The sequence below is a fragment of the Phaseolus vulgaris genome, chromosome 10, assembly GCF_000499845.2.
Source record: "Phaseolus vulgaris cultivar G19833 chromosome 10, P. vulgaris v2.0, whole genome shotgun sequence".
In the NCBI taxonomy this organism is placed as follows: Eukaryota; Viridiplantae; Streptophyta; class Magnoliopsida; order Fabales; family Fabaceae; genus Phaseolus; species Phaseolus vulgaris.
The window spans coordinates 9,194,041-9,213,304 of NC_023750.2; the positions used below are offsets into that span (position 1 = coordinate 9,194,041).

At 37.7% G+C, this 19,264-nt stretch overlaps 1 protein-coding gene across 1 annotated transcript; it reads left to right on the top strand.

Moving 5' to 3' along the window:
• The first annotated feature begins 2,001 nt into the window (after positions 1–2,001).
• On the top strand, positions 2,002–17,493 carry LOC137814057 (alpha-galactosidase 1-like). Its single transcript, XM_068616593.1, has 18 exons — positions 2,002–2,149; positions 2,430–2,599; positions 2,693–2,755; positions 7,022–7,128; positions 14,408–14,466; positions 14,789–14,845; positions 14,954–14,988; positions 15,097–15,200; positions 15,313–15,388; positions 15,717–15,775; positions 15,879–15,944; positions 16,018–16,101; positions 16,193–16,257; positions 16,337–16,419; positions 16,616–16,706; positions 16,795–16,844; positions 16,947–17,090; positions 17,177–17,493. Exons 1-18 carry the CDS (start codon positions 2,002–2,004, stop codon positions 17,267–17,269), a joined length of 1,554 nt encoding a protein of 517 aa, XP_068472694.1. The 3' UTR covers positions 17,270–17,493.
• Positions 17,494–19,264: the final 1,771 nt, after the last annotated feature.

A 19,264-nucleotide genomic window follows, 5' to 3' on the forward strand; every position in this document is an offset into this window, starting at 1 on the left:
AAGTTTATATGGTTCAAGGTTTAGGATTATTATTATCATCCTTTGCCACATTCTAAGAAGTGTCCCTGAAAAATGTTTTGGGTGTTGTCCAACTAGGGTAACGGGAAAAAAATGAGAGAAAAAAACAGACAAGTAGCCACATAGTTTATTTAAAAAAATTACGATAAAATTAAAAAGAAAATGTATAAAACCTAAATTAGATCTAAAGTTGGTCAAGTGTAGCGAAGGTGTTAGTAACCTAATATCGATAATAAAATGGTACTTTTTTCATTAAATATGTAAAACTTTATTTTCCCCACAAGAAAAACACAAATGCACATGAAAATAAAGAAATTTTTTATTTGAGTCCATCAATTAACCTTGTTCTAATGTATTTTTATTTACAATGAAAAAATTAGGAGTTATGCTTAAGTGGAGATAATGTAAACTATATACTAATATTGTTGAGGGTTTGCTTGTATTTTATTTAGAGAAAACACATTTTTTTAAATTTTGCAGAAAAATGTATTAAGTAGAAGATGATGTGTATAATTATATAAATACTCAAACAATTAATTTTATTAAATATCATATTACGCATACAGTCATAACGATATTTAGAATTTATTAGGGCATAGTACCCAAAAAAATAAATTTCAATTTTAAATTTAAAAAAGAACATTGCTGAATGTATATGTAAAAACAGGTGGCAAATAGTAGAAATATTGGGCCTAACAAAGGGCCCATATTAAAAACTGATGGTGAAAATATAAAAAAACGAATGGCAAATAACCAAAGGCAATTTCTCCATGCACCATATCTATTAAGACATGCACTCAATGTAAAATTTAAAATTTAACATTGCCCTTGACTTCATATTTGCTTACGGATATAGAAAGCCAGAAGTGGTTATTATATACTCCAGATTTATATATCAATAAGGTCATTTTTGTGGTTCATTTAAGCTTCCAGATGGTTATATCTTGAAGTGAGTTATGAGTTTCGAATTTTCATGTCTAGAATGATATGTTGTAAATGATGTTGAGAGTTAAGATCCAGAACTCATTTATATTTGCTTACGGAACTTGGTATCAAGAAGGTCATTTATGTTGTCGAAATAAACTTCCAGATAGCCAAATTTAGAAGTGACATATTAGTTCCAGACTTATATATCCAGAACTTTGTCATTTAACTTAGGGATATGAATATCCAAAAGGAAAAAACTTTTAAACCATTAAAAACAAAACGAATATTTTATATGAATGTGTTGGGTGCAAATTTGAATTGATAGGGAGAATTAACCATGACAAAAACAGTGCTTCTTCCTGCACCTCCATCCCTTCTTCAGCCACCCCCATAGTAAACTTGATTTTACTATTATGCCCCTCAGTAAAATAATATTAAAAATTTAAAAGTAAACCTAATTTTACCCCTTTTCACTTTGTTTTAGCACTTTGCTTCCTTTCACCAGCAGCAGAAGCGCGGCAGCACCCACCCCTCTCCTTCAAAGAACCAACAGTTCACCTCCTTTTCTTCAAACGACCAACAGACCTTCATCCTCTCCCAGCAGCCCCCATCCTCGCCTTCAAAGGAGCATCATTCACTTCCATTGTAACTCCAAATCACTGTTCAAGCATTGAGCCTCTTCATCCAACACTGAAAAGGTTAGTTCCGGATTCTTTGTAGAGGAATTGTTTTAAAGCATGCATTGTCTTTGTTCCGCATCACATAGATTTTTAAATCCGGTAGTGTGTAGTTAGGTTCCATATTTAATAATCCGATAGTCTTTTTCAATAGTTCCAAATCCGGTAGTTTTTTTGAATAGTTCCGGATTACATAGGTTTTCGGATTAAATAATCCAGTAGTGTTTAATTAGGTAAGAACGAAAAAAACTTCAATTAAATTATTTTTGTTAATTATTGTTTAAATTGATTTAATTATATTAAATATATACAAATTTTGTATTAGGATCGGGGAGAACTTAAATTGGTATCCCACGATAGGAAATTACATAAATTTGGGATGCCTCATGCTGAGATTGAAGTTCTTATACAAAATTCTGGATTATTTAGTCTGTGCAATATAAGCTATGGGGTGGGGGACAAGGAGTTGATTTCAGCCTTTGTTGAAAGGTGGCATGCTGAGACAAACTCCTTCCACCTTCCCATAGGTGAGATGACCATCACACTTGATGATGTGTCATCTCTTCCCCATTTTGGGTCAATTCCCTACGTATGTGCCCTTAGAGTACAACGGAGCTGCAACTATTTTAACTGAGTTATTAGGGGTGGAGGAGGCTCGTGGGAAGGCTGAGATGAGGCAGTGTCGAGGCGTCCACGTACGATTGAGTTGACTTCGAGATATATATGCGGAATGTTGCGCTTAAGAGGTTTGGGAGTGTGCTGCTAGAGCTTACTTGTTGCATGTGGTTGGATGCACTTTTTTTGCAGATAAAAGTGTCAAATCTGTATCTGTTTCGTACTTGTTGTTATTCAACAATCTTCGTATGTGTGGTGGATACGCATGGGGAGCAGCAGCACTTACACATCTATATGAGCAGTTGAGGGATGCCTCCTACTTTAACACAAAGCAGTTGGGCAGTTATGTGACACTTGTTCAGGTATGAAACCATACAAATAATTAGCAATCACATGTTACATTCCATAATTTTTTGTATTAAATATTTTATAATTAATATGATCGAATTACACAGGCATGGATTTATGAGCACTTCTCAGGCATGGGAAGAAGGGATATTAATCCCTCATATGACGAGGTACATCCACGTGCAGCACGATACATTGTTGCCCAACACATTCAGATAAATTTGAAAAGCTTAGTCTCGTCCACATAACATGAACTTCAATAAGAGGAATAACACCCATAGCATATCTGGGTAATTGACAAGCACATGGTAATCCGTGAGTCCGTCTAAGTACACATCCACAACATTCACTATCAAACCCCACATCATTGATCCGATCAAACTCTTCAGCAATGAGAATCAAAGCATGTTTAGATACAAAGCCAACCAACATTTTGTACAACTGCACATTGAATGTATGTCCTATCACATGTAGACTCATTTCAAAGGATGCCTTGATTTCGTTATGTTGAAGTATAATAACATGTTTGATAGCATATGATCCTGCCGGTTGACCAAGCGCAAGAACGATGCCTCGTCACGATCTTTCCTCACCAACTTTAACACCGCGTGCGCTTCAAGTCCACGCTACAAATTGTCTCTCTGAGAACCTGAAAACACAGTATGGCGCCTCTGCGGCCGGTGGCGCTCCAACGCTCAAGTCAGCAACAGGAACACCCAAAAACTGAGAGAAAACTAGGTGTTGTAGAACCGTGCTCAAGTGTTCTCAACAAGAAAAATGAGTCGTAATGAACGTACCCCCCAAATTCTGTTAAGTTTACCTTTTATACCTGGGTATTTTCTCTCTCCAGACAGTTACACTTTGGACGCGTGGCTCGCATCCAACTCTACACGCGTCATCATCTGGGCTAGGGTAACTTAAGCGTCATTTCTATGTAGCATCCAACTCTACACGTGTCATCATCTGGGTCGGGGTAACTTAAGCGTCATTTCTATGTAGCATCCAACTCTACACGTGTCATCATCTGGGCTGGGGTAACTTAAGCGTCATTTCTATGTAGCATCCAACTCTACACGTGTCATCATCTGGGCCAGGGTAACTTAAGCGTCATTTCTATGTGGCATCCCGTTACGCGGCCAAGTCTCCTATTCAAGGTGTAACCTAGCACGTAACACGCTCTGGAACGCCACCCGACAAAGCGAGTATCGGATGCAACAAAGTACATCATCTCTGTGATATCGCTTGTCGTAGGTGCCACCTTCCTCGTTGCCACGCCATGCATGTTCTAGCTAAGGAAACCTCCCCATCGACGAATGTCCACTCTGGGAATCCCGTCATCGATGAGCAAGTTGTTTCCTCCAACTCACTTAACCTTTATGCTTCATGATGACGTAACAATCATCTTTACTGAACTTACACGCCTGAACTTACTCGCCTGAACTTCCAACAGCTTCAACTAAGTTTACTGGGAAATCCGGCGATGTGCCTCTTGTGGCGATTCTTGACCACCTGATCTTCCATTATCTAACACGGCGATGATACGAAAACCTGGCGACAACCGACTATGTACACTGAAGAATGCCACTTCCACAAACGACGACTATGTTAACTTCTTGACCACTCATCTTTCTCTCGTCCACGTGTCCCGCCAAGCACGCCCCACGTAGTCACTTACTGTTCACGTCATCACACCCGATGACCTGATCGGTACAACATCCCAACATGAGCACAAGTCTCCCATGCTATTTTGTAATATTCGTTTCAAAGACCAATGAGTTTATTCAACCCTGTATAAGTATAAAACATAAAACAATTAGACGTTATACATGTTCTAAACAAAGTAAAGGCATTGATATACCTGTTTGATGTTGTATTTTCCAAATGCATTAATGAATTTGTCCAACACTTTACAAATTTTTCTTTGTGCGGAATAATCCATGTGTTCTTCACATATTCAACAAGTAATGGCCACGGTGAACAAATAGTTTCAAAACTTTTAACAAACTCATCAAATTTAGCGATATCTGTACAGTCAATGATAGTCCTCCATGAATCCATCACAACTTCCGAAGCCTCGTAAGAATCAACCAACATTTTACACTTTGCTTTAACATTCTTATTGATATGAAACCGACAAAGAAGGTTTCTTGCTTTAGGAAACACAATATTGATGGCATTCATCAAAGCAAGATCTCTATCACAAACAATGACTTCAGGCCCTACATGCGATGTCAAAAGTGACCCTCTAAATTTTTGTAGTGCCCATATGAAGTTCTTTTTCTTCTAGCTAGATAAGAATGCAAAACCAGCAGAAAAGGACAAACTTGTACAAGTCACACCAACAAAACATATGTTTTTCTCCCTTGCTTTCCATTTGCTATGTCAGACCTAATAATGACAATAACAAAACCAAGTCTATAAGCAACCCTACAGACCCATTCAAGTAAGTCTTCTCGCGAAGGAAAAACCTACACAAAGTTATTCCAACAATATTACAAAATCACTTCTTCAAATTATAAAGCAATAAACATAAATAGAACGAAATTTTATTCACCTCATCTGTTGTAAAATGAGTACCATAATCCTCTTCAACTAATTCATGTTGATGCACAAAATTCATTAATTCTTCCATATATATCATTTCTACTTCATCTGATCTTTTTGTAATCAATCAAACCTCCATGTCCATACTTACACCTTCATTCATAAAACATAAATTTCTATTTTATTCTAATTTTCATAAATTCACACAAGTATGCAAAACAAAAACAACATTCAATTACCCTTCCGAATTGTGTAATCCATAAGTAAAATAGTACCTTCCAGATTAGATAATCCGTCATGCATTTCACAACTTCAAAGTGACTTCTGGATTGTTTAATCCATAAGTCAAATTAAAACAGCAAATTGCATTCTGGATTACATAATCCATAAGTCATATTTAAAGTTCTAAAATGACTTCCGGATTATGTAATCCATAGTTCATTTTGTATCGGATTACACAATTTGGAAAAGTGAGTACGTTTGTTCCGGATTTGGTTTACCTCCAGTTTAACTAATCCGGATCACTTTAATGTTGTCTTACGAATTGTAAAAACATTCCGGATTATAAGGGGGATAACATGAAGTTCATTGCACGGATTATACAATCCAGTGATCTAGCGGATTAACCCAATCCGAGGAAATAAGTGTTTAAAGCACCGAAGACTTACCTTACAATGACGAACTGAGAATACAAGTCGTGAAGACCACCCACCACAGCAACACCACCACCACGGTTACCACTAGCACTACCACCACAAGCACCACTATCACCACTATCACCACGACTACGGCAAGCCGCAAGCACCAAGCACCAAGCACCAAACACCAAGGACCAAACACCTTCGTTTTCACTATGCGAAGAAAGGTAAAACAAATTTTCTATTTTTATCTTTTTTTACTAATAGACAATTTTGAAATTTTAAAAGTGTATGGAGGTGGCTGAAGAAGGGATGGAGGTGCAGGAAGAAGCACTCTGACAAAAATCTTGAACCAGCCAAATGGATATGAGAGTTTGACTCTCTTCCAAATTTATGCTCTCATTTAACAACTGTTTTTATTACCTTTTATTTAATAATTTAATTTATATTGAAATTTAATAACTTAATTTAATATTTATTATTATATAATTGTTAAATAAATATAAGAGAAAATATGGAGTGTCAAAGTAGTTTTTTTCTTTTTCGGAAAAAAAACTGGAAATTTGTTTTTGATTTATCTGTGTGATTTGTTTCTCATTAGTTTTGTGCTTTCATTCCACGTACTTATTTTTAGTGAGTTAAAATTGTATGCATTATCATCATTTTCGTTTAACTACCCATCTAGACTTTAGTTACAAATATTTTCAAATATCAAAATGTTATAAGCTAAGAAATACAAATTTTTTATTCAAGTCCCAATATATATCGGAGTTTTATTTTGAGTACTAAATAATTTTATTTTCTCAAATATCTAATAGGTTTAATTTTCTTAAAGAAAATTTTCATTTATATTTTATTGTTATTATAAAATATTTTCAAATTCTCTTTTGATCTCTCAACTTCTGTTTTTATCATAAGAACTTTCAGTTTTATTTTAGCAATCATGTAATAAATATTAATTTTTAATATTTTAGATTACATGACACGTGTTTCAGTTTAATAGGATAGTATAATAGATGAAAGTATAACCAGATACTTAAACAAATAATTAAAACAACAGAAACCTTTGCAACCACTATTTTTCTGTTATCTTTTTCAACTACTAAAATTTAAGTAACTTAAGTGTGTTAACAGATATGAAAGTATATAGTGATTATTATAAATATGATGAGTGTTTGAAATGACAGTTACAGAAAGTGGTGATAGAGTTATTGGGAATGGAGAGAGGGGAAATGTTGATGTTTGTGGTGGTGACATTTATGTTTTGTTCTGTTGGTGATTCTTAGGTTGTTGAAGAATGTTGAAAGCCAACATGGTAGAAATCTTCTTAGCAATGGCCTTGGTGCCACTCCTCCAATGGGGTATGGCATCTATCATTTATCTGTATATGTCAATTATTTCAAGTTCTGTAATCACTTCCTGCAATTATCACATCACAACACGACCTCAACCTATGGAGGGAGCGGGGAGCAGCAGAGTGCGAGTACGGGGAGTAGAGGGGAGTAGCAAAGTGTACCCTTCAGATAGGCAGGGTGGCCAGAGATCCCGACGGAAACCATCTCTCCAACCTAGTAACTCTACAACGTTTTTCTTTTCGAATTTCCCCAATGGGTTTGGTGAGATGGACATGTTCAAAATCTTCCAAAGATGGGCAAGGGCGAAAGAAGTCTTTATTTCTAGAAGGCTTAACAAGTGGGGAAAAAGATTTGGGTTTGTGAGGTTGTTTGATGTGAAGAATGTGGGGAATCTGGAGAAGGAACTTGACCAAATTTATATTGGTAGTAGGAAGCTCTTTGTGAATCTTCCGAAGTATCACCGAAGTCGAGTGGAATCGCCTAGGGCGGAAGGTAATAACAAAAGTTCTCTGGCTAAGGGAAGGCATATGAACGGGGTGACGGAGCGAGTGGAATCGGAGGTCAGAATGCTAAACAAAGGGAAGGAGGTCTGGGTGGAGAAGGGGGGAAAAAATCTTTTGCAGATGCCGTTAGAGGACATGAGCGGTGGGAATGGAAGGGACCAGTTCTCAATGCGAAAAAACAATCCTTGCCGTGGATGGAGGAAAGTGTGGTCGGTCGTTACAAGGCGGAGATGGACTATCAACAGTTGGGTGAAGAATTTGTTAGAGGAGGTATGAGTATGGTCAGGGTGAGACAGATGGGGGACAACTTCGCTCTCCTAACGCCAAGAGGAGGGGAGAATATGGAGGAATTGATAAGGTTAAACAGAGATTGGTTTGATAGTGTCTTTGATAGCATCCAGCCATGGTCTGAAGCATTCACAGTGAGCCATAGGGCTGTTTGGGTAAGGTGCTTTGGCCTACCAATTTCTCTTTGGAACAGGGAGTGCTTCGCTAGAGTGGTTGGAGACTTAGCTATTCTGATCGATATTGACGACGCCACACTGATGTGGGAAAACATTGAGTTTGCTCGTCTTAAAGTTAGAATCGAGAATAATCGGTACATTAGGGTGGCAAGGAAGATAAGGATAAATGACCAATCTATAAGCATCTCTATCGAGGAGGAACACCCTGTGGCCGTGGCAGGCCAATGCAAAGGCTCACACTGCAACTATGATTCTTCAGATAGTATCTCTTCAACTGAAACCTACGTGGAAGAATCATCCTTCTCGGTGAAAAGCGGCGAGGAGGAGTGCGACCTTAGGGCCAAAGAAGAGCGTCAGGCGAAGGTTAGGGTGGTCGGAGGTGGAACGGAAGAAGGAGGTCAGGCGCAACGATCAAATGCTCGTTTTGGGGAGCTCTCTGCTGAGAATAGTGGGTGTCAGGGAAAAGGTGGAAATTCTTTCACCAAGGAGGCAAGTCAAAGGCAGAAGATATATGTGGAACCTGATTTTGGCAACGACTCTGTCCAGGCCTGTGCATTTTCCCGCTTGAGTATTAATGCACATGCTGAGCTGGCTAGTTTAGTAGTGAATATTGAAAGTATGGGCACCCAAAACGTGAATATGCTAGGTTTGGGCCAAGTTAGAAAGGAAGCCCAAGAAGAAGTGGTGAAGGCGGATGTGGGAGTGGACAATCTCGGGTCAGGCCCTGGACAAGCGGTAGCGGGTCCTGGGTCCGAGTGTGAGGCGAGAAATCGTCCCAAAGGAAGCCATGGGTGTCCACGGGGTTTGGAGATGATTTCTTTGCAGGAGCAGCGGAACACCATGTGTGCTGAAATGGAAGCCTGCAACATCAAACTCCTGGAATTGGAGAGTGGGTCGATGAAGAAGGTGCTGGAGCAACAAGGGGAGCAGTTTCGTCACACCATAGCCGAACCACAGGGCGACGTAAATGGTCTCGGAACTCACGGAATTGGTATTGAGCAGCCACTTTGCGGAGGAGAAGATGTTGGGCCAGCAGGAAGATTTTTAAAATCCTACCAGTGGCGCCGCAAGATCAAAGGCCTTGTTGAATTGGAAGACTCGAAATCGCATCCAAGGCGATCAGTTCGAATACGCAACAAATACCCGCAGGGTGCCATTTCTTCTCACTCTAGACAATGTATGCCAGCAGTTTCGCTTTCGGACGGAGATATTGATAACTGTAATCTAAGGTTGTGCGGTCCTGAATCGCCAGTGGAATCGGCCAAGTTATGGGGGATAAGTAGGAAAGTAGGGATAATCTGTCGTAAGGACGAACAGGAGGTTGTTCACGAGTACTCTTGTATGGAGGAAAGAGATTTGAAGTTTAGGAGAAGTATAGAGGACGGGAAGAAGGGAGGTTGTTTATGATTATTGTTAATCTAAACATAAGAGGTATGGGGGGAGGTACCAAAACAAGGTATATAAGGCATTTAATAGGTAAGGAGGAGGCAGATTTTGTGTGTGTACAAGAAACAAAAGCTAAGGAAATCTCGGATGCTAGGTGCTTCTCTTGGTGGGGTGATAATAAAGTAGGTTGGATTCACAATAAAGGAGACGAGGGGAGTGGAAGCTTGTTGTCCTTGTGGCATAAAGAAGTCTTTAGCTATGAAAATCACCTGATGGGGAAAGGTTTTATTGTGGTCATCGGTCTACATCTAAAATCGTCTTCTAGGTGTGTTGTGGCCAATGTTTACTCCCCCTGTGCATTGAATGCAAAGAAGACCCTATGGGAGGAGCTCTCCAATGTCAAACTGGCTTCACAAGATTCAGTCTGGTGCTTTTGTGGTGACTTTAATGCTGTGAGAAGTAGAAGTGAAAGGAAAGGTATCAGGGATAGGAGAGATCAGTCAAGAGAGATATTTGGCTTCAACAATTTCATTGAATCCAATTCCTTCTTGACCTGCCTTTGGTTGGTAAGAAGTTCACGTGGTTTAAACCTGATGGAACAGCTAAGAGCAGAATTGATAGAGCGTTAGTCACGGAAGAATGGTTGCAGAAGTGGCCCTTGTGCAAACAATATGTTCTTCGAAGGGAGGTTTCTGATCACTGCGCACTGGTGATTAAATCCGTGGAGAAGGACTGGGGACCCAAACCCTTTAGATCGATTGATGCTTGGTTCCAGGAGAAGGGGTTCAAGATCATGGTTAAGGATAAATGGAAGTCTTTCTCAGTCCAGGGGAACGGAATAGCAAAACTGAAGGAGAAAATGAAACTTCTCAAGTCAGATCTGAAAGTGTGGAACAGGGAGGTGTTTGGCAACCTTCATACCACAAAGAGAAGGATCCTACAGGAATTGGAGGATCTTGACAACAGAGATTGTAATGGGGACCTTGAGGAAAGCGAAATGTTAACCAGAATGGAGCTGACTAGCCGCTTAGTAGAAAACGATAAAAAACTTGAATCCCTTTTATGCCAAAAGGCTAGAGCAAGTTGGTTTAAGAGTGGGGATGCGTGTACTAGATTCTTTCATTCATCTTTGAGATGGAGAAGGCTAAGGAATGAAGTGAAGGGCGTTCAGGTGGGGGACCGGTGGTGTGAGGAACCAGGCACTGTTCGATTAGAGGCAAAGAAGTTGTTTGAAGCTAGGTTCAATGCTACGAAAGATTTAGGGGTAAGGTTGGATGAGGTAGAGTTTAAGACCCTAACCACGGTGGATAATGAGGGGCTGGTGGCTGGTTTCACTGAGAAAGAGATTAAGGACGCTGTGTGGCAATGCGAAGGTTCTAAGAGTCCTGGTCCAGATGGATTCAATTTCAACTTTATCAGGAAAAGCTGGGACCTAATTAAAGAGGAGTTAATGGAAGCAATGGTTTTGTTTCATGCGACTGGGTACATCCCGAAGGGCTGTAACGCTTCGTTTATTGCGCTAATCCCGAAGGTGAGGGACCCCTCTAAGCTTGAGCAATATAGACCAATCTCTCTGGTAGGTGTCATTTATAAAATCATTACAAAGGTACTGGCAGGTAGAATGAAGAAGGTGTTGCCTACAATAATAGATGAAAGTCAATCAGCTTTCCTGAAGGGCAGAGGGATCTTAGATAGTGTGCTCATGGCCAATGAAATGGTAGAAGATCTTAGGAAGAAAGGGAGAAGCGGCATTTGTTTAAAGGTGGACTTTGAGAAAGCGTACAACTCGGTCAGATGGGATTTCCTCTACGATATGTTACACAGGATGGGGTTCCATAATGTATGGATCTCTTGGATTAGAGGATGCCTTGAATCAGCCACTGTGTCTGTGCTAGTCAACGGGAGCCCTACGGAAGAGTTTAAGCCATCTAGAGGGTTGCGGCAGGGCGACCCCCTAGCACCTTTCCTTTTCATAGTGGTAGCAGAAGGCCTTGCAGGGCTAGTAAGACAAGCCTTGAAGGCTAATATGTTGACGGGCCTCAAGATTGGAAGGCAGGAGGTGGAGATGTGTATTCTCCAGTTTGCAGACGACACTCTCTTTCTATGTGAAGATACCATTGACAATGTGGTAACCTTGAAGGCCATTCTGAGGGGCTTTGAGCTAGCCTCAGGACTGAAGATTAACTTCCATAAATCAAGGCTAGCAGGTATTAATGTACAAAGCAATGTTATAGTATGCTTCACTAAGATTTTGAACTGCATTCAGATGGAGGTACCCTTCAAGTACTTGGGACTGGAGGTGGGAGGGAACCCAAGGAAGAAGCAGTTCTGGGAACCAGTTCTAAACAAGCTTAAAGCAAGGCTCAGTGCTTGGAAGGGGAGGTTCTTATCCTTGGCAGGGAGGATTTGTCTAATTAACTCTGTTCTAACTGCCGTCCCATTGTACTACCTCTCCTTGTTCAGAGCACCGGTTTCAGTGTGTAAAAGGATTATAAGCATTCAAACAAGATTCTTGTGGGGTTGGGGGAAACTGTCTAAGCCAATTGCTTGGGCTAGTTGGAAGGACGTATGCAGACCAAAAGAGGAGGGAGGGTTGGGGTGTAAGGATATACGCTTGTTTAATCAAGCTCTCCTAGCTAAATGGAGATGGAGGTGTGTTTCGGAAGAAAAAGGAAGGTGGAAGAAGTTGTTGGAATCTAAGTACAATCTGGGAATTGATAGTAGTCAAACACCTGTTAAGTCCCAATCTTGGTGGTGGAGAGACCTTTCCAAGATGTGTAAGGAGGGAGAAGGAAAAGGGTGGTTTCAAGAAGAGCTAGGCTGGGTAATAGGCTGTGGTGACAAAGTCAAATTCTGGGAGGAAGTGTGGGTAGGAAATGTTGACCTTAAATCCCTATTTCCGCGTCTATACTCACTATCTCTAAACCAAGGCCAAACAGTGGGCGAGTTAGGAGAATGGATTGAATCGGAGTGGAGATGGAGAATGAGGTGGAGGAGAGATAGATTTGAGTGGGAGTCATCTCTGGAGAGGGATCTTACTGCACTCCTATCTGGGGTCACTCTGAAAAAGAATGTCCAGGACATCCAAGTGTGGGGGAAGGAGGTACCGGGGTTGTTTTCGGTGAACTCTGCTTATGAGTGTTTAGCTAAGCATGATAGAGGCAACCAAAGTGAAGTGTATAAGCTCTTGTGGAAGGTGAAGGCGTTCCCAAACGTGGTAGTGACAGCCTGGAGGGTTTTGTTGGGTAAACTTCCTACAAGAGCGAGTTTGAGTAGGAGAGGGGTGATGTTGAACTCAACGGTGTGCCCTTTGTGTCAGCTAGAGGAGGAGACTTGTCAACATCTCTTTTTGGAGTGTCATCATGCCCAACGCGTATGGTCTCTATGTTTGCGTTGGGTAGATATCTCCTTCGTCCAGCATAATGATTTAAGGCTGCATTTCCAAAGTTTCCACTTGTTTCAAGCTAGCAACAAGCAAAATAAAATCTGGAAAGGGGTATGGGCAAACATCATTAGATGTATCTGGGATCAAAGGAACCTGATTACCTTCCAGCAAGGGGTAGTAGATGCAGAGGAAATTTTTCAGAGGGCTCAACTCAAGTCTTGGCTGTGGATGAAGCATAAAGCGCATTCGTTTTCTTATTCCTTTGTTGATTGGGTTCTTAATCCAACAATCTGCATTAAAAGCTGCTAATTGGAAGGAGGACGCACTCTTTTTTCTTGTTCTGTTCAGAGGTGCTGGATTTGGAGAACTTAGACTGTTAGGCTCTCCATGTGAAGTATTTGGTTTGGTAGGACCCTGTTATGGAGCAGGATTGAGTTCCCTGGGGTATGAGAGAGTATGTCTGGATAGCGGGAATATGTAGTGATGTAACCCGTTTCGGGGTGGTTTTTTGTGGTGAATGCAGGAGCATGTTGCTTGCTGGAAATGGAAAGCATCTAGGTAAGGAAAGCAAGTTGTTGGTATGGTTGTGGCGCCCCAGCAGTCAAAGAAGATGTACAATGCTGCAGTGTAGTCCCGGGTAGTAGCTGCTTACCCAGTCAGCTCTAGTTGAAGATGTTAAGTTATGGTCGATGAAAGTGTTGTGGAGGTGGCAGCTGCTGCTGGAGTCGTGTCACGCACACCAGGTGTGGCAGCAGCTGAAGTATGGCTTTTAGTAGGGTGTACAAAAACAGATTGGAAGTGAGACTTCTAGCAGGATGTACAAAAACAGTTTGAAGCAGTAGAGCGATGCTGTCGTGCAGGGAGTGCAAGACACGGTCCTGCTATTAGTGTGAAAGTGTGGCGTTTAACCTAGTGATACAACATGCTCTTGGCTGGTTTGAAGTGGATGGCTATGAACATAAGGGCTTGTGTGGCTGCTGGTTGGAGATGGATAGAGAGGTTACGTAGAGCTGGAGTTATAAGTGGAAGACTCTATGTTGTTTGGTGGTCCTTTGCTGGTCTTTCTTTGGTGCTCTCTTTGTTGACAAGTACATTAGTTGATAAAGTGAGGCGTGGAGGTCTTTTTGTGAAGGGTAATGGAATAAAGGTGAAAGGTAGGAAGTATAGGTGTGGATGTAGGTAAGGGTGTAGGTGAGGCCAAGGTGGTGTAGCGGTGTTTGGATGCCAAGGTGTATAGTGTACTGTTGCTTTTGTGTAGCAATTATTTAGGTTGCTGTCATAACCGTGTAGGTCCTCTGTCATGATGTCGTAATTGGTTTGTTGTTCTGTGCTTACAGTTTTTTAAGCAGGTTTTGCCACACAACGGTTGTCTCCCCTTAGTCATAAAGGGGAGTGTAACTATGTGGTTGATGTATACGGGTTGGGATACCCCTGAAGTATCCCTCTTAATTTTATTTATTTATTGCTGATAAAAAAAAAAAAAATCACATCACAACACAAACAATAAATCACTTTTTGATTCATGCATCAAAACATTTATGATACAGGTGGAATAGCTGGAATCATTTCCACGAACATATTAATGAGACAATCATCAGAGAAGCAGGTATTAACCATTTATACTATTTGTTATATGTATGAACACTCTCTCAATAAAGCATGTTACTTTCAGGTACCATAACTACAAACATTGGTGTTGTTGATCTGGGACAAATTAAGAACAAAAAAGATAATATTTTAAAGAAAGGATTTTTAGTGGAATGAGTCATAATTTTTTTATTTTCATCTGTACTCCTTTTTACTAAAAACACTGAAGAATTGTGGTAAAATGTAGCATGCATGGATATAAGATACATGATTGTTCTGTTTATCTAGTATATTCAATTCAACATCACAGTCTAATTGCAAAAATATTCATACTTTTACAGCTGATGCTCTTGTTTCTTCTGGTCTTTCTGAGCTTGGATACACTTATGTTAACATAGGTACATGAGAAAACAACTTTTTTTTTCCAGTGTTGAAAGTTTATTTTTATTTTTCATTGCAAAATGACATAAGAACTGCAAGTAACCTTGATCCACAATTCTTGGCAGATGATGGCTGGGGTGAAATGAGTCGAGATCTCGATGTATGAATTGTATTGTTCTTGTATGTTTTGTTTCTGCATCTCTTGAAACCAAGTTAAAATTATTTCATTGAAATTATTAAAGCATTTGATCCAAAATGTATGTGACAGGGTAATTTGGTAGCTGATAAAACAAAATTTCCTTCTGGTATCAAAGCTCTAGCAGATTATGTTCATGAGAATGGTCTGAAGCTTGGCATTTATTCAGATGCAGGGCACAAGATATAACCAAAACACATGTTTCTCTTAATAAAAAAAAATACATGTTCTTCAACTCTTTCAAATTTTAGGTTTATGCAGAACTATCTGATTGAGTGTATTTTGCAGGTATTATACTTGTGCAAAACGTATGCCTGGTTCACTTGGTTATGAAGAGCAAGATGCCAAGACTTTTGCATCATGGGTGCATATATATATGGCACTTCTTATTTACTAAATGAGGAATGCCAACAACATTTTTTCAACACTTTTCTTAACAATTTTGCTATTACTAGCTAAATTTAATTAGAAATTACAAAATTTGGTATGTTCTACTGTTCATTTAACGATTCCCCTCTTGATTTAGAGGCAAAGGCAAGACTTTCTAAAATTTGTAATTTTTTTCAATTTCAGTTAGCAGTAAAGAGTGTTAGAAAGTATGCTGCTAGCATTCCTCTATTTAATTTGCTTGACTCTATCATGTTAGTTGCAACTGAACAAACTGGTATCATTATCATTGTTTTTTCTTGCAGGGTGTTGATTATCTCAAGTATGATAATTGTAACAATGGTGGAATAAAGCCTCTTGATAGGTAGCAAAAGCTAGTTACAGTTTCATGGCATTGTTATGGTTATTTTCCAATTCTGTCTTGGTATTTAAAAGTGAAAATTGTTGTCTTCTTTTGTTATACATAGATATCCTATTATGACTCGAGCTTTGATGAAGGCAGGCCGTCCAATCTACTTCTCAATATGTGAATGGTAGTTTCTTTTATTTTTAGAATGTTGATTGTCTTCAAATTTTTCCCTCTAATTGCATGTTCTTTGGCCATAGGGGAGACATGCACCCTGCATTATGGGGTTATCCAGTGGGAAATAGCTGGAGAACTACTGATGACATTACTGATAACTGGGAAAGGTAAAATCAAAGCATAAGAAATTCTAACAAAGTTTGGTTTATGCTTTAGTGGTTGTAGAAAATATCTGTAAAATGATTCACTTTTTGGCAGAATGCTTTCAAGGATAGACACCAATGATGTTTATGCTGATTTTGCAAAACCTGGTGGTTGGAATGGTATGAATTTCACTAATGACTCATGTGAGTTTCTCTTTTATGTTCATCTGACATTCTAAACAATCCTTAAAATCAATAGATCCTGACATGCTGGAGGTAGGAAATGGAGGGATGAAGAAACATGAATACATTGTTCACTTCAGTTTATGGGCCATTTCCAAGGTACCATCCATCTCAAATCTCATGCTGCTAGTATCTAACTTCTATGAAGACATATATATATACTTTGGATTAAATTGTCTATGAACTGACATTGCAAATAGTGTGTATAATTACATTGTCTTCTAACTAAAAATAGATATAAGTTTCTTGAATCCCTTAAGAACTATTGACACTATAGAGATATTACATATTGCAGGCTCCTCTTCTTGTTGGCTGTGATCCTGGAAATATGACAGATGACACTCTAGAGATACTATCAAATGCAGAGGTTATTGCTGTTAACCAAGGTGAAGAGATACTAACAATTCTGCATTGTGCATTAAGCTGATGGTGTTTTTGTGTGTGGTTTTTAATATGGTTGTGTTCCAATTTTAGATCCACTTGGTATACAAGGTAAAAAGGTTAGGATGGAAGGTGCTTTAGAGGTAAATTGTTCTTGCTATTATACCATGTAATGTAGACATGCATGCAGTTGAAGAAGAAGGAAAGGAAAGAACAATGAAAATTGAAATGTGTTTTTTGATCAGATTTGGGCAGGTCCTCTATCAGAATACAGGGTGGCTGTTCTCATACTCAATAAATACGGTGATCGGCATGCAGTGATTAGTGCTGAATGGGATGATATTGGGCTTGACCCTTCAACTGTTGTTGAAGCAAGAGACCTTTGGGAGGTAAGACAATGATTTTGATCTCAAATTATACATTGTTTTTCTTGGATAGTGATGCTGTAACATATGTTATGTCGTAATGGATGCAGCACGAGATATTGAAAAGACAATTCGTGGGCAAATTGACTGTCACTGTTGAACCACACTCTTGCAAAATGTATGTGTTGAAGCCAATAGCTTGAGTTTCAAAACATGATGTTGGATTCATGTTTCCCTAGTTATGAATATTTATGCAGTATTTTGTGTCAGTGTATGTGTTTCTTTGATTATATCTTGATTCCTCATGGTTAGGATAATCCTTAACCATTTTTAGAAAGATTATACTTTTGATAATTCTGGGAGTTGTGTATAGTTTCTGATGTAACAGTTTAAAAAAGATATAATAAAAAATAAATTTGTAATTAAATTATGTAAAAAATAATTAAAGTAATAATATTAGGAGTTGTAGTGTCAGTATATTGGTGTATGTGGAAAAAAAAAAGGTGAATTTTTTTATGACAAACTAAACCAAGGAAATGTGGATTCTACAATCAAATCATACTTTTGGTTTGATGAAACTGATTTTAATTTTTTTCTAAAAATCAGTCACTTAATCCATTATAACTAAAATGAGTTACAACAATTATAGTAATCAGAATAGATTCTGAAAATATAAAATTCATTTTATAGTTTTTATTGAACTTTAACAACCTATTTTACATTTATTTAAAAAGAAGATAACGACAAATATAATACTTAACAACCTGTTTTATGCTTTGATAATAATTATCTTATATTTAATTAAAAAATTCATTTTAAAGGTCAAAATAAGGACTCAAATCAAATTATTGATCTAAGAGATGTAACTGTCAAGCCAAAACTTGTGGAAAACTGATTATTGTTTAGTTATAATATTCACTTATCATATATGGTTCATGTTTATAACCACTTCTATTTATCTGGTTAGTTATTATCATGGTAATTTTTTTATACTATCAAACCATTTTAAGAAGTTCAATACCTATTTTGTTTTAAAATTTGTACAAACATATTACATTGAAATAAAGATGAATAATAAAATGTGGGATAAATTGATATATAAAATGTGGGATAATATATATATATATATATATATATATATATATATATATATTTTAAAAAAAGAAAAAAGAAAAAAATTGATTAGGTAAGTTTGAGGAATTAGTTGAGATTTTAATGTAGTGAAAACGATGTGCTATTATTGAACCTGTAAAAATATATAAAATTGCTTTTGGCAACTCACAATAACTAATTGTTTGGATTTGAAGGAAAACAGAATAAAAAGTAAAATTATTTGAATTCATTAAAAAGAGTATAAAATAAAGATATAAAAGTGTGGGCGTGATTAATAAAAGAAATTTAATTTTTTATAAGATTAGAATTGTGTCCATGTGGTTACAATTAATTTAAAATAATAATTGAAATAATTACTATTTGTAAAGTCAATTGAAGTAAATACGCTGAAAGTTTAGCCAGACATAAAATTGTGGAAAATAATTTTTGATAAAATTAAAATATAAATAATTATAAAAATTGAAGTAAAATTATAAATTTTGTAAAACATAATTGAAATTGGTGTAAAGATTCAGAATGCAATTAATATTGAAGATAAAGTTTTACAATACAATATCATAGAAAAATAATTATATGATATCTAATACCGTCAACAGTATAAAAAAATTCACAAAAACTATTATTATTATAAGTTTATCAATTTATTATTATTATTAACTTTATTATCATGACTTTTATTATTATAATAATTATTTACGATTTTATTATATTTATATATTATTATTACTAATTTTTTATTATTATATTCTATAATTATTATTATTTAAACTATTATTATATTATTCTTATATTATAACCAATTACCTTATATATTAAAACATGACAATCGATTTTCTCTTCACACTTCAGTTATCCCCTCTGCATAATCAATTATCTCCATGGCATCTTACATTTACACTTGAAAATGTTCAAGAACTCTAACAATCACCCGTGATAGCTCCACAAAACCACCTCTTTACTCAACAACACCACTTCACGAACAAGCTCACATGCATGCATCACCATTGTGCATTTTCACATGAATCTTTGCATGCAATGTAAAGTGAAAGATAAGTTCATTGTGCATTTTCACATGAATCCTTGCA